A 14,838-nucleotide genomic window follows, 5' to 3' on the forward strand; every position below is an offset into this window, starting at 1 on the left:
GTAGCTGAATGAGCAGCTACGTACTTTAAGTAGCGTGTTTTCCAACTCCGTGCCAAAGTAGTCAGGCACAAGCTGGCAACAGGAATAATATATATATATATATATATATATATTAGGGCTGTCAAAATTATCGCGTTAACGCGCAGTAATTAATTTTTTAAATTAATCACGTTAAAATATTTGACGCAATTAACGCACATGTCCCGCTCAGACAGTATTCTGCCTTTTGGTAAGTTTTACAGCAAGGCTTTTTGTGCTGTCTAACAGCGAACTCTTGTGGTCGCTTTGCGACATGGTTTATTGTTGTCTTGCCAGTTCAGTATGGCTGCACGACGTCTCAGGCTGACGCCTACGTTGTAATGTTGTGCTTATATGATCCTTGGACAAGATTTGTCCGTAAGTATGGTTGTTGTAAATAATGTACATATTATGATAGTAAGCGAAATGTTATATTTTTTGTATGAGACGCTTTTTGTTTATGTTTTGTGAACCTGTATAGCGTGCTAAGCTAACGTTGTTGCTAATGCAATGCTTGTGTACTTTTTTTTGTAGTTTTGCGACGGTCTAAAGAGGACAATGGTTTGAGGCCATTTTATTAATAAATCAGATGAAAAAGAAAGAAGTCTGATTATTATGGCGTCGTTCACTAGCTGTCTAGCTTTGGAAAAAGTAGACTCTTCGGAGTGAGGACAGCATAGACAGATTTAAATGACAGTAGAGTGAAATGCCCACTACAGTCTTTATGTACTGTATGTTGAATGTATATATCCATCTTGTGTCTTATCTTTCCATTCCAACAATTTATTTTACGGAATATATATATAATTTACAGAAAAATATGGCATATTATTTATAGATGGTTTGAATTGCGATTAATTGCGATTAATTACGATTAATTAATTTTAAAGCTGTAATTAACTCGATTAAAAATTTTAATCCTTTGACAGCCCTAATATATATATATATATATATATATATATATATATATATATATGAGGCGGAAAACACTCAGGTGACTTGAAGTTCTGCTCTGAGACACCCAATTTGGCCAAATTTCAAAATTGTCCGACATGCATGTATGATACATCATTGAAAAGCTTAAAATCTCAATTTTCTGGGGGAAGAGAGGGAGGACATTTTGGAAAAAAAAAAAAAAAAGTTTTTTAAACAGGAAAACCCTATTTAGAGGTGAGAGCATGCGAGAGCAGAATTATAGACGCCATGACTTTAACGAGACATTATCGCGTACTTACCTTGTTTTGATCCAAAAACTCCATGTAGCATGTATCACTGAGTGTCAAGACACAGCTGTGAATGGCCACAGCTGGATTTTTGGGGGGATTTTACGGGTGAAACATGGTAATATAAAGAGGGTCGCGATGCAGAAATCGCAGACATCAAGGAGTGGTCGAGATTTTCTTTTTCATATATTTACCCTTTTAAACTTTTTTTCCCAATTTTTCTTTGTTTGGATCGATTATTTATCATCTAACATATCGGAGAAAATGCGACAAAAAAAATACAATTAAGCGATAGTTATGAGGTAGATATCCATGACTTTTTACAGACGCCATTTTTTTCATTGTGACATAATTTTTTTAAAAGTTTAAAATATGTGCGTGAATACTTTTTTAAAGTTTTTTTTTTTTTTTAAGCGAAATATGAGATATCAGTTAATGATTCTAAGCTAAACATGACAGACATTTTAAATGAAAAATATAATTAATTACCTTCGTTTTATGGCTGGGTTGAAACAAAAGCGGTTGCGCGACGTCTGTAAACTGGGGTTTTTAGGGTAAAACGGACAAATTAAAAATAGTTCGGGGGCTTATTGCGCCATGAATCTGCTATTGCAGCATATAGACATATTGTTCTATCAAACACAACAGTTATTTTGGCTTAAAATACAGCAGTTTCTTTTAAAGATGAGTGCAAGGGCAGAAACTGCTTTTTCAGTCTTGTCGGTGTTTTCCGCCATATACTGTATAAATATATGTATTTTTTGTTTGTTTTTTTTTTGTTTTTTTTAATAAAATTTTGTATTTGACTTGCGAATTTAGTAGACTTCTGGCAAATGGTGCGTATTTAATGAGCTATATGTTCATTTAGACGTATTGTTACATTCTAATTTATAATTTGTATAATTTATCTTTAAATCATAAAAACCACAATGAAAAACAAAACACCACAATGCTCATGTATATGAAACAAAAGAATAATATAACTTAGCTAGTAAGCAGTAGCTGCCAAAGTTAGCTGGTCTTTTAGCGCTCCGTGTTGGCTATAAGCTCGAGCACCCATGTGATAACCTCTGTGGAATGAGCCGAAAGCTATCACTTTAAATGCTAGCTAAATCCTTTCAAATTCCTCGATAGGACGATAGAGTAATTGACCTGAAGAAATATTTCTTTTAAGTCCAATCCAATTTGACTAGGAGGCCTGGCAGTGATCGTTCGATTGCTTCCAGCCCCTGATTCCCAGTTCAAATGAATTGGATGTCTACTCGTGATAAATTTAATTCACAGCAGAAGGATGAAAAGAGCTTGTTTTTCTGATTATTTCTTGTTTAGTAAAATATTGTAGAAGGATTTGGAATGATAATCGTTACACAGTATATTCATATTGTGAGATCATTGTTATCGTGAGCCTTGTATCGCAATTTGTATTGTATCATGAGTTACCTTAAGGTTCCCACCTCTACGCATGATCACATATAAGTTTGCAGTCAGAAGTCCTATGATCACGCCGCTGTGTTCAATCACGTGATGTCTTTAAAGCCTGTAAACCAAAATCTTTTTGACATAGACCGCTGCCGTCAACACAACTCTGAAGTTCCCACTCCAAGTTTTAATGTGTCACATGGGAGTTTGGTATACTCACATTGTGGTTGTTCATATTGTATTATTTAATAGAAGAAAGCAGCGGACGGGAAGAGGTTTCGTAGGCCCCACCAAATACCAGGAACGGCTATGGAACAAACATTTTTCATGTATAAAACAATGAATTGCACATTATTACGACCAAAAGTTCTGCTGAAGAATTACATCAACTGGCACATTGTTTTGTTTTGTCTTCACTCAAACAAACAAGCTTAGCGTTGTTCCAGTTTCCGCTTTTATTGTCGCTGGCACCAAAAGAAAAACTTGGAAAGTTGCAGCTTTCTAATAAATACATGGCACATCTGAAAAGAGCTTTATTATTTAGCGTTACGCAAGCACCAGACAATAGTCTGTGTTTTAAAGATGCTAATCTCTGTTCATCCCTTTAGCCTGAAGCTAAATAACTCACTGTTCCATTCGAAGTATTTTCCCTGAAAGGAAACTGCTTAATTTTGCTATTTTTTTTTACAATTATGTCAGTGTTTGGACATGCCTCAATCTCAATTTAATGGATGTTTTTTGTTATGCGAATGTTGAAAACACCTGCACATACTTTTACAAAGAGCACAATTTGTGGTTTGAAGTTGTAAAACATTCTACTGAGGAGTTACATAAATACGCTAAATGTAGACATGCTTACATAACGTTCACTCTAGGTTGTTAAAACTCGTTTCTCATGTCCCCGCAAGCGCCCTTTGCGACCAAATGAACATGTTATTTCATTCACTGCCATCCCTTCCACTTCAAACGAATTGGACATCCATATCCGTCAGTGGCGGCCAATGCCAGGCATTTTTCAGTAGTGTGAGAGTCCTAGGTGAGTGACATCACTGATCCAATCCCCATCCCACCGCAACTGCATGAGAGTATTAACTTTTATTCTTCACTTTATTCATATTTTTTTTACATTATGCACAACTCTGATTTTATGTTTATTGTGCATTAATCTAATTGTAACATGTATTTGTTACAGTGCTGGCCAAAAGTATTGGCACCACTGCAATTCTGTCAGATAATGCTCCCAGAAAATGATTACAATTATAAATGCTTTGGTAGTATTTAGGGCTGTCAAAATTATCGTGTTAACGGGCGGTAATTAATTTTTTAATCACGTTAAAATATTTGACGCAACTAACGCACGTGGCCCGCCCAAACAGACTAAAATGACAGTACAGTGCAATGTCCGCTTGTTACTTGTTTTTTGGTGTTTGGCTCCCTCTGCTGGCGCTTGGGTTCAACTGATTTGATGAGTTAGTACCATGAGTGAGCATGGTGTAATTATTGACATCAACAATGGCGAGCTACTGGTTTATTTTTTGTTTGGAAAATTTTACAAATTTTATTAAAAGAAAACATGAAGAGGGGTTTTAATATAAAATTTCTATAACTTGTACTAACATTTATCTTTTAAGAACTACAAGTCTTTCTATCCGTGGATCGCTTTAAGAGAATGTTAATAATGTTATTGCCATCTTGTTGATTTATTGTTATAATAAACAAATACTGTACTTATGTACCGTATGTTGAATGTATATATCCGTCTTGTGTCTTATCTTTCCATTCAAACAATGATTTACAGAAAAATAAGGCATATTTTATAGATGGTTTGAATTGCGATTAATTACAATTAATTCATTTTTAAGCTGTAATTAACTCGATTAAAAATTTTAATCGTTTGACAGCCCTGGTAGTAATATGTTCTTTTATTTTGCTTGCAATGAAAAAAAAAAAGAGAATGGGAACAAATTTAAATTATTATTTTATAAAAAACTCCCAAAAATGGGCCGGGCAAATTTATTGGCACCTTTTGAAAAATCAGGTCACGCTTCTCTAATTTGCGTAATTAACAGCACCTGTTACTTACCTGTGGCACATAACAGGTAGTGGCAATAACTAAATCACACTTGCGGCCAGTTAAGATGGATTAAAGTTGACTCGACCTCTGCCTTGTGACCTTGTGTGTACAAGATTGAGCATGGAGAAAAGAAAGACCAAAGAACTGTCTGAGCACTTGAGAAACAAAATTGTGAGGAAGCATGGGCAATCTCAAGGCTACAAGTCCATCTCCAAAGAACCTGAATGTTCCTTTGTATACCGTGTGTAGTAGGGGTGTGACAAAATATCGAAATGGTGATATATCGTGATACTTTGTATCCCAAAAGGTTATCGATATGCTCCTGCCAAGAATCGAGATATCGTTTTAAAAATGTCAAAAAGAAAAATGAACGAACAAGTTGCTACCAAAATGTTCCACCATTATAGTGTCTCGGTTAGCTCTTAGGCTGCATTGACGACGCAGGAAGCCCAATCCATTTAGACTGGGAACGTTCGTTCATTCCAAACCAGAAAAAAACCCAGCAAAAGTCCACTAGCTTAAACGCTGCAAAATGCTAACATTTTTTTCAAATGCTCTCAACAAATTGGTCAAACACATATCCCACAAAAACTGGCTAAATATACCTATAAACTAAATTACAAATGCATTTATAAAAACATATCAGCTCAAACAAAAACTCTCCTTAAGTTGGTTTTAACAGGCAGCAGCATCGCAAACGTGTGCTAGCTTAAATGCAACAAAATGCTTACTTTTTTTTCCCAACGCTCTTAACAAATCGGTCAAACACATATTCCTACAAAAAATGGCTAGATATACCTACCTTATGTTGGTCTTAACAGGGAGCAGCTGGATTCAGCCATGTTAAATGAGTTATATCATCTTCACTGTTGCCACTAGAAGGCAGTGTATCCACCCAAATCAATAGAACTAAATGCAAACACAAACCATTACAACAAAAATCTAATTAAACGAATACTCGAAGCAGCAAAATTTGATTCGAAGCTTTCTTTGAATCGAATTACTTGAGTTAATTGATTAATCGTTGCAGCACTGTTTAGAACGGATTCGGGCGTTCACATGGAAAACGCGTCTCTACTTTCAGAGTTTTCAAGTGAAACTACTTTCAGAACCAATTGATTTTATAAGTAGAGGTACCACTGTATGTAGAATAAAGAGGAAAAACTAGTACAGCCCAAAGTAGCGAAGTAAGAGTAGCTTTTCTTCTTCACAAATCTACTCAAGTAAAAGTATGGCGTGTTAAAACCGGGGCCGGATGTATGGGGGGGCCAGGGTGGGCACGGCCCACCCAGACGTGAGTCGTGCCCACCCAATCAAAATGACGGTGCTCTGTTATGCATAAAAGATTGATGGATTTTGTGATTGAATACCTGAGTTTCTTTTACGTCTTATTAGCATCATCTAGTGGACGCCTTAATTTACTGCATCTCATGCGCACTTTATTTGAATGAAACTGCAACACGGAAGGGACGTTGTTCAGTAGAGAATCAGACAACGACGGCCGCAGTCAGTTCCCACTGACTCTGTGACCACTTTGCCTTGAATTTGAAGTTGCATCGCCGGTATTTATTGTTTAAATGTGTTTAAAAACGTAAAAATGTGAACTGTGTGTACTTCAGTGCAAAAAAAGTGAGACAGATTCACTTAGCATGAAACTTGTGATATGCTAATTACCCACGAGTTAGAGGGTCGGCAAAACGCGTCTCGGGCGCTCTGCTAATTGTTTATTCATATTTTCACATGCAGTTTGCTACAGATAGTGCAGTACATATGCGATTTCATATATTGTGCATATTTTGTGTTGAGGTGGTTGCAGCTCAACGTTGACTTCGTAGTATGAATTGACGGAGAATAAGTTGTCTTTTTGCCAAAACTTGGCGTGTTTAATTTCCACTGACATGCGGATACATCCTCTCTCATTGCTGTCTTCACAGGCAAGCCCACAATTCTTCATGAGGTAGTTGTAGATGTTTCCGAACTCCACTGAAGACAATTCCTATGGATTGTTTATCCAGCTATCAGCTGTGACTTTGTATGGGCAGATTTGCAGGCCAATACACGCTAATTTTAAGTAGTATTGCCTCCTCGCGTCTGTCGGCATTGACTCGTGATAATAATAAGTCATGTTTAAGACGTTTTTATGAAAAAAGACGCAAAACACAGCTGAAAATTATGAATTTCAGACAGCGTTTGTCTACGGCTGTTTACCTGTTCGTGCCCCCATCTCAAAATGGCGACACATTGCCATGCGAGATGACGTCATCATAACATCATGCCGACAGCGAAAATAAGTAGATAGATGAAGGAAAAAAAAAAAAAAAATTAATGCAGCCTCAGCGGGACACAAGCCAGTGTCCTACTTGCGCCGGTCCCAAACCCAGAGAAATGCAGAGGGTAAAAAAAAAAAAAAAAGCCTGCATTGTGGGTGCCCCCTCAAGTTTTCTTAGTGCCCACTCTGGTGGGTCAACCTAGATCCGGGCCTGGTTAAAACTCTACTCTTAAAAGTACATTCTAAATGTTTTTCAAGTAAATGTAACCTCTAATTAAGACACACACACAAACCTAACTAAGTCAGACAGCCTCGTGCTATTTAAGCGTCTGCATGGCCTTTGATTACATTACATGTCCAGAAGGCATTTTATGCAAGTTGATTTGCAAGGCAAATCAAGCCTCAGAGCGTCACCGCACATTTTCTCATGTGTTTATTGAAGGTCTGTGACTTAATACACCAGGTGTCATGAACATTGAAAATCTCTGTGACCGCATGTGTTGGCAAGCGCATTATTTTGCACCATCATGCCTGTCAGATTCCTGGCGAGGCCTGTTCTTTGTGTGCAGGCGCGTAGGTGTTCCATTCCTATTTTTCCTTTCGTAATCTGTCCATCTTTATGATCCAGCGATTACATAAACCCGAGATCTGGTTCAGTGTGTCGCTGGCAGGGCGACTGAGGAAAGAGGAAGTGTGTGAAAAGATGAAAGGTGAAAGCAGATTCAAACTGGTTTTGTGGATTGAGGTTAAGTGTGCTTTTCAAAAAAAAAAAACATTATGGCAGCGGTATCAAATGTACCAGCGGCGGATGCTGGTCTTTTAATGACGGAAAGCTCAAAGTGTGTCTTATTTTTTGACATTTTGTGGGAAGCTCACCTTACAGTCCAAGAGCAATCACCATTGGTTGCAATCCACTGATCTCTCCCTTGAATTACGGTTATGTTTGTATGGACGCTGCAAAACATGCACCTGATAAAGAAATCGCTTGAATTCGTTCTTATTTTAAGTCACTGTTCTCCTCTTCCTTTCTCAGATGAGTCTCACAGCGCCTCCTTCAGTTCCCAGAATGAGGCACAGGGAGGCGACCTCAGGGAATGGCAGTGCATCCCTCCACCTTCTACCTCACCTGCAGGGGGGACGCCGGCCAAGCCTCCCCCCTCACAGCCTACTTCGAGACCCCACTCTGGGGTCGCCAGCCAAAGACCCACCCCTTCCTCCACGCTGACAGAAAATAGAAAGAGAAGCTCAAAAGCGTCGCATATGAGACGTAATATTAGGTAAGACGATCTGTTCCGGCGACGCCGTCGTACCGGGACTTTATTTTTGTGCTTAAGCATTGAAACATCAAACATTCTTGTTTAGTTGTAGACATTTCTTATTAATTTTTTTTAATATTAATAAATTGGTTGCCAACTAATTTGATACTGCAAATTTGCCACACTAAGCCACACGGTTGCTAACTGTCATATGCTATTGTTTAGCCTCAACTGGATTCTTTTCCTTATTACTATTCATCCTTCACGCAGCCGCTGGAAACAGAAATGTTGTTTTCGCACCAGTTCGTATGTGGTGCGCACCACATATATCACATACAATCTGGTGCGAACCAGATGTTATGTGGTGCACACTAGAAACTGTGGTGCGCACCACATATGATCTGCTGCGCACCAGATCGTATGTGGTGCGCACCTCATACTATCACATACAATCTGGTGCGTACCTGATAGTATGTGATGCGCACCAGATCGTATGTGATGTGCACCAGATCGTATGTGGTGCACACCACATACTATCACATATGAAGGTATGTGGTTCGCACCACATACTATCACATATGAAGGTATGTGGTACACCACATACTTTCACATATGACCTGGTGCGCACCACATACTATCAGATACAATCTGGTGCGCACCTGATAGTATGTCGTGCACACCAGATCATATGTGAATGTGGTGCACACCACATACTGTCACATATGATCTGCTACGCACCAGATCATATGTGGTGCGCACCTCATACTATCACATACAATCTGGTGCGTACCTAATAGTATGTGGTGCGCACCACATACAATTTCAATTCAATTCAATTTTATTTGTATAGCCCTCAATCACAACAGAAGTCTCAAAGGGCTTTACAGAGGCAATATGATACACAATTAGAAATGAAGCAACAAAGATGAATAGATACAGTTCAAGTCCTGGGTATCCCCTATCCTTAAGACCCTCCATGCCGGCAAGGAAAAACTCCAAAAACTCCAGAGTCAATTGGGAGAAAAATGAGAAACCTTGGGGAGTACCACAGTCAGGAGAGATCCACTCCCAGGAAGGATAGACAGGAACCCCAGAACTGCTAATGGGAATTAGCAAGCGAAGTTATAGTCCATAAAAATACAGTGGAGTAAAGGAGCAAGAAGAGGTCAGGACAATCTGGTGCGCACCTAATAGCATGTGGTGCGCACCACATACTATCTGGTGTGCACCTAATAGTATGTGGTGCGCACCACATACTTTCACATATGATCTGGTGCGCACCACATACTATGAGATACAATCTGGTGCGCACCTGATAGTATGTGGTGCGCACCAGACATATGTGGTGTGTACCAGATTGTAAGTGGTGCACTCCACATAATATCACATACAATCTGGTGCACACCTGATATTCTCTGGTGCGCACCAGACATATGTTGCACGCACCTGATAGTATGTGGTGTGCAGCAGACATGTGTTGCGCAACAGATCTATGTGGTGCGCACCACATATTTTTACATACAATCTGGCGCGCACCAGACGTATGTGGTGTGCACCACATACTATCACATATGATCTGGTGCGCTCCACATTCCATCACATACTATCTGGTGTGCACCTGACAGTATGTGATGTGCACCAGACATGTGTTACGCAACAGATCTATGTGGTACGCACCACATATTTTCAAATACAAGCTGGTGCGCACCCGACATGTGGTATGCACCAGAGGTATGTGGTGCGCACCAGATCGTGTGTGGTGTGCCCCACATACAATCTGGTGCGTACCAGATAGTTTCTAGTGCGCAACACAGGCGATCTGGTGCGCAGCTAATAGTATGTGGTGGGCACCACATACTATCACATACAATCTGGTGCGCACCAAATCGTATGTGGTGTACACCACATACAGTGGGGCAAATAAGTATTTAGTCAACCACTAATTGTGCAAGTTCTCCCACTTGAAAATATTAGAGAGGCCTGTAATTGTCAACATGGGTAAACCTCAACCATGAGAGACAGAATGTGGGAAAAAAATTTGAGTCCCTGGCGGCGCATTGTGTTACTGATAGTAGCCTTTGTTACAGTGGTCCCAGCTCTCTGTAGGTCATTCACTAGGTCCCCCTGTGTGGTTCTGGGATTTTTGCTCACCGTTCTTGTTATCATTTTGACGCCACGGGGTGAGGAGTAGTGTTGTATCGGTCGCGAACGATTCGTTCTTTTTGAACGAATTGTTTTGGTGAACGAGACCGAACTAATCATCAACTGCACTGATTCGTTCTATGAAGGTGGTGCTTGTTCGCTGCGTGGGAGGGCGTTGAGCAAGCGGCAGCGTCTTCTGACATCGCACACGACCAATCAGACGCCAGCCTCATCGCGGGCAGGGGAGGGAGCGGAAACAGACTCAGGGCGTTTGTCACTCACGTCCACGTGTGGCCAATAAGCAGCCAGCATGCAGGCAGGGGGGCAAGACTGAGTTTTGTCACTTCCCGTTCAGTGACTCGGTCCTCCGGTTCCTGACCGAGCTTGCTGCTAACTTGATTTTCCAGTAATGACTATGCGGTGAACGAATCAGAAAATGAAAGGAAATGACTTTGTCACATATTTGTTAACGTGGAGCCTATCAAATGCTGCTCAAACAGACAAAAACACTACACAAATCTAGCGAGCATTGTTTAGAGTAGTACTTTTCTCAACAAACTCGTGACTGCCTATGACAACATACTATCAAATTTACAGTAATTTAAAACACGGGTAGCTACGAGGCAAGCAAAAGCTGAGCTGCGGTCGCGTGACGGCAGTGAAGCGGGCAGAGAACTGTCACTATATGGAGGCTTCATGGCAGCGATATTTACCTCATATGTGCACAGAAAAAAATATTTAGTATGATCACCATAATACTGATTTGCAATGAAACTGTATATACATGTCAATTTTTTCCCGAGTGTTTTATTATTTTTTTTCGTGTCAGCGTGTCGGGTGTTGGTTGGTTTGACAAATTATGTCAATCTGTCCATCATGTGCTACTCAAGCGCCCAAAAACAAAGCACGCGGACACGGGAGATGTCGCAATATGTCTACATTTTTCTTAACAGACTAATGAGAGTAGAAAGGCGACATCGTAAAGAGCTAACAATTATTTCTCGTCAGCATTTTGACGATGAGATGCGGGGACGACAGGGGAGCTGACCGGATTATTTTATTTATTAATACCAGTGCAAAAAAACAATATGATCACCATAATACTGATTTGCAATGAAACTGTATATACATGTAATTTTTTTCTGAGTGTTTTTTTTTTTTTTTTCGTGTCAGGTGTTGGTTGGTTTGACAAATTATGTCAATCCGTCCATCATGTGCTACTCAAGCGCCCAAAAACAAAGCACGCGGACACGGGAGATGTCGCAATATGTCTACATTTTTCTTAACAGACTAATGAGAGTAGAAAGGCGACATCGTAAAGAGCAAACAATTATTTCTCGTCAGCATTTGATGATCTGAGATGCGGGGACGACAGGGGAGCTGATCGGATTATTTTATTTATTAATACCAGTGCAAAAATTCAACACGATCATCTTAATACTAAAAAACAAAAATACAACAGAGCGAGATGTAAATATGATGTGTTGGTCGTTCCATATTCAGAAATTAAACTTTCGATGTATTTTTATTTTCGTGACAGCAAACATGCTGTATATGTATGTGTGATCAAGAACCTGCTAAAGAAAGTCCGTGCGCCCCCGCCCCCTACTCCCCTCGCAAAAGGAAAATGTTTAACCGTGTCCTAAATCGAAATGCAAGCACGAGCCATGACTTTGAGCCCATAGAACTAGGACAGACGACGCGGAAGTTCTCCCTCGCTTTTGCAGCAGCAGGAGGGAGACGAGGCTGTCTGTGAAAGCAGAATGATACCGCCTGTCACTCATTTCTGAAACTACGACGAGTGGTCAATGTGGAAGAGAGGGAGGGACCAAGCAATGTCACTTCCCGTTCAGTTATACTGCGAAGCGGTCTTTGGTGATTCGTTCGGCAACGTCACTTCCCGTTCAGTAACCGAACGATTCGGTTGGGCGGGGAGGGAGATGAGGGGGGCGAACGATTCGTTGAACGATTTGTTTGAACGAATCTTTTTACTGAACGAACCGGAATGGATTCGTTTACCCAAGTGAACGACAAATCTCGTCACTAGTGAGGAGGGAGTTGAAAGTCCGTGTTGCCCTACGACAGCCCCAAAACATCACTGCTGTAGAGGATATCTGCATGGAGAAATGGACCAAAATACCAGCAACGGTGTGTGAAAAGCTTGTGAAGAGTTACAGAAAATGTTTGGCCTCCGTTATTGCCAACAAAGGGTACATAACAAAGTATTGAAATGAACTTTTGGTATTGACCAAATACTTATTTTCCACCATGATTTTCAAATAAATTCTTTAAAAATCAAACAATGTGATTATCTGTTTTTTTTTTCCACATTCTGTCTCTCATGGTTGAGGTTTACCCATGTTGACAATTACAGGCCTGTCTAATATTTTCAAGTGGGAGAACTTGCACAATTAGTGGTTGACTAAATACTTATTTGCAACACTGTACTATCACATACAATCTGCTGCGCACCAGATAATTTTCTGGTGCGCACCAGAAAGTTCCCTTTTGTGAGCCACAAACTGCAGGACCACCAGGCACCAGCGGTTTAGGCTAAAAATGATAATACAGGATTTAGTTTAGCTTTACTTGAATCTTGGACTCAACCATAAAGATATTACTGCATTACTTGCACATCGTCACCATGATGCGTTGTGGGTTTCAAGTACGCGCCACATACTATCTGGTGCGCACCAGATAGTTTCTAGTGCACACCAGATGGTTTAGATTTATTTTATTTCTATCGATGACCTTTGAGGGCTCCGTACGTTTACATGCTACGGAACCCCCAAAGTGACATTGAGAGTAATGAATCCGTACTACGTGTTCATATGAGTGCTCTTATTACGCTTACGGAATTGTAGGAAGCTACTGCGAGAGCATCAGCTGGAAGCCGTCACCCAAAGCGCTCAGCAGGAAGAGCTACAAAGGAGGCGACGTCTGAATGACCAGCGAAAGCAAGATTTCCCCATACCGCCGCTGCCTGAATGTGGAACCGGTGCGTCCTCAGCATCCACGTCCATCCATTTACACACACGTACCACCTGTCAAGCTTTGAAATGTGACCATATTTAAGTGCGAATGACAAACACAAAGTAGTAATCTCTTTTGCTTTTCCCTCAACCCCTTTGTTCAGGTGATGTAACAAAGCATGTGTCATCAACATCATCATCCCCGCAGCAGGAGGGAGGCATCACCCAGGACTCCAGTAGCACTTTCCGAGACGTCAAGACCGACATTTGTGCCTCGAACAAAGCAGGTCAGAGATGGAGACATACACACTCACAGTTGAAAAGAAAATGGCCGCCCTTTTAGTAGGACGCAATTAAACTCATTTAGGCCGTTGTTGTTTATTGCAGCCCTTTTAATTTTCGTCTTTTGTCTATTAATCTTAGTCATATCTTAGTCATTTTAAATGTCTTCGTCTAGTTTCAGTCAACGAAAATTTTGTCTAGTTTTAGGTAACAATTACTCAAAATGTTTTCGTCCGTTAACTTTAAAAGTTGTAGTCCATGAATGAATAAATGCATAAAAGGTTTACTGACAAATGGGTCTACAAGGACATCACTAGGGGAGTGACAAAATATCCCAAAAGGTTATCGATATGCTCCTGCCAAGAATCGAGATAACGTTTTAAAAAGCTGTCAATGTTTAAAAAAGAAAAAAAGGAACCAACAAGTTGCTACCAGAATCTTCCACCATAATAGTGTCTCAGGTAACTCTAAGGCTGCCATTGACGGTGCTCGACACCCAATCCATTTAGACTGGGAACGGTCATTCACAATAGGGCTGCAGCTATCGATTATTTTAGTAGTCGATTAATCGATGAACTATTTAGTTCGAATAATCGAGTAATTGGATAAGGAACTTAAAAAATTTAAATTCCTGAGCTGAGCCTCACACGGTATATATAAAAAAAGATCTATGTAGAACAAAAGAACAATTGGCTAACTTACATAGCAAAAGTCCGCTAGCTTAAATACTATAAAATGCTAACGCTTTTTTACAATCCTCTTAACAAATGGCTAGAGCTGAAACGAATACTCGAGCAACTCGAGTAACTCGAGTTTCAAAACTGATCCGAGTAATTTTATTCACCTCGAGGAATCGTTTAATTTTGCCAGCTCTAAGCATCACGTTTTGCCCGGACTACTTTAATGCGGGACAACGCGCTGACGTCACGTGCGTGGAGGAAGAAGCAATAAAAAAAATTTAAAAAAACTTAACGCAGCCGACAGCCGCTACCACAGCCGCTACAAACTACGCCGACGTTGCTAAAAACTACGCCTGCATGATGCTAGTTTGGTAGCAGGTTGTGTCCGATGCGTCTCATGGATATCGCATGCATTTAAGACTATGCAAAATGAAGGACTCGGCCGCGCCTGAGTAGCGTTAGTAAACAGCCGCCATCTTTAAGCAGTAGACTTCTCATCGCTA

General features: G+C 40.3%; 1 protein-coding gene across 2 annotated transcripts in view; it reads left to right on the forward strand.

Moving 5' to 3' along the window:
* The window catches only part of LOC130904391 (helicase ARIP4-like), an 81,507-nt gene that overhangs the window by 18,070 nt on the left and 48,599 nt on the right, over positions 1 to 14,838 (forward strand). For both annotated transcript variants that reach the window (XM_057817129.1, XM_057817121.1), the window contains exons 2-4: positions 8,037 to 8,280; positions 13,266 to 13,399; positions 13,538 to 13,660. In XM_057817129.1, the coding sequence (XP_057673112.1) occupies positions 8,037 to 8,280; positions 13,266 to 13,399; positions 13,538 to 13,660 (501 nt within the window). The remainder of the gene's footprint in view (positions 1 to 8,036; positions 8,281 to 13,265; positions 13,400 to 13,537; positions 13,661 to 14,838) is intronic.

This window comes from Corythoichthys intestinalis, chromosome 2 (assembly GCF_030265065.1).
Source record: "Corythoichthys intestinalis isolate RoL2023-P3 chromosome 2, ASM3026506v1, whole genome shotgun sequence".
NCBI lineage: Eukaryota > Metazoa > Chordata > Actinopteri > Syngnathiformes > Syngnathidae > Corythoichthys > Corythoichthys intestinalis.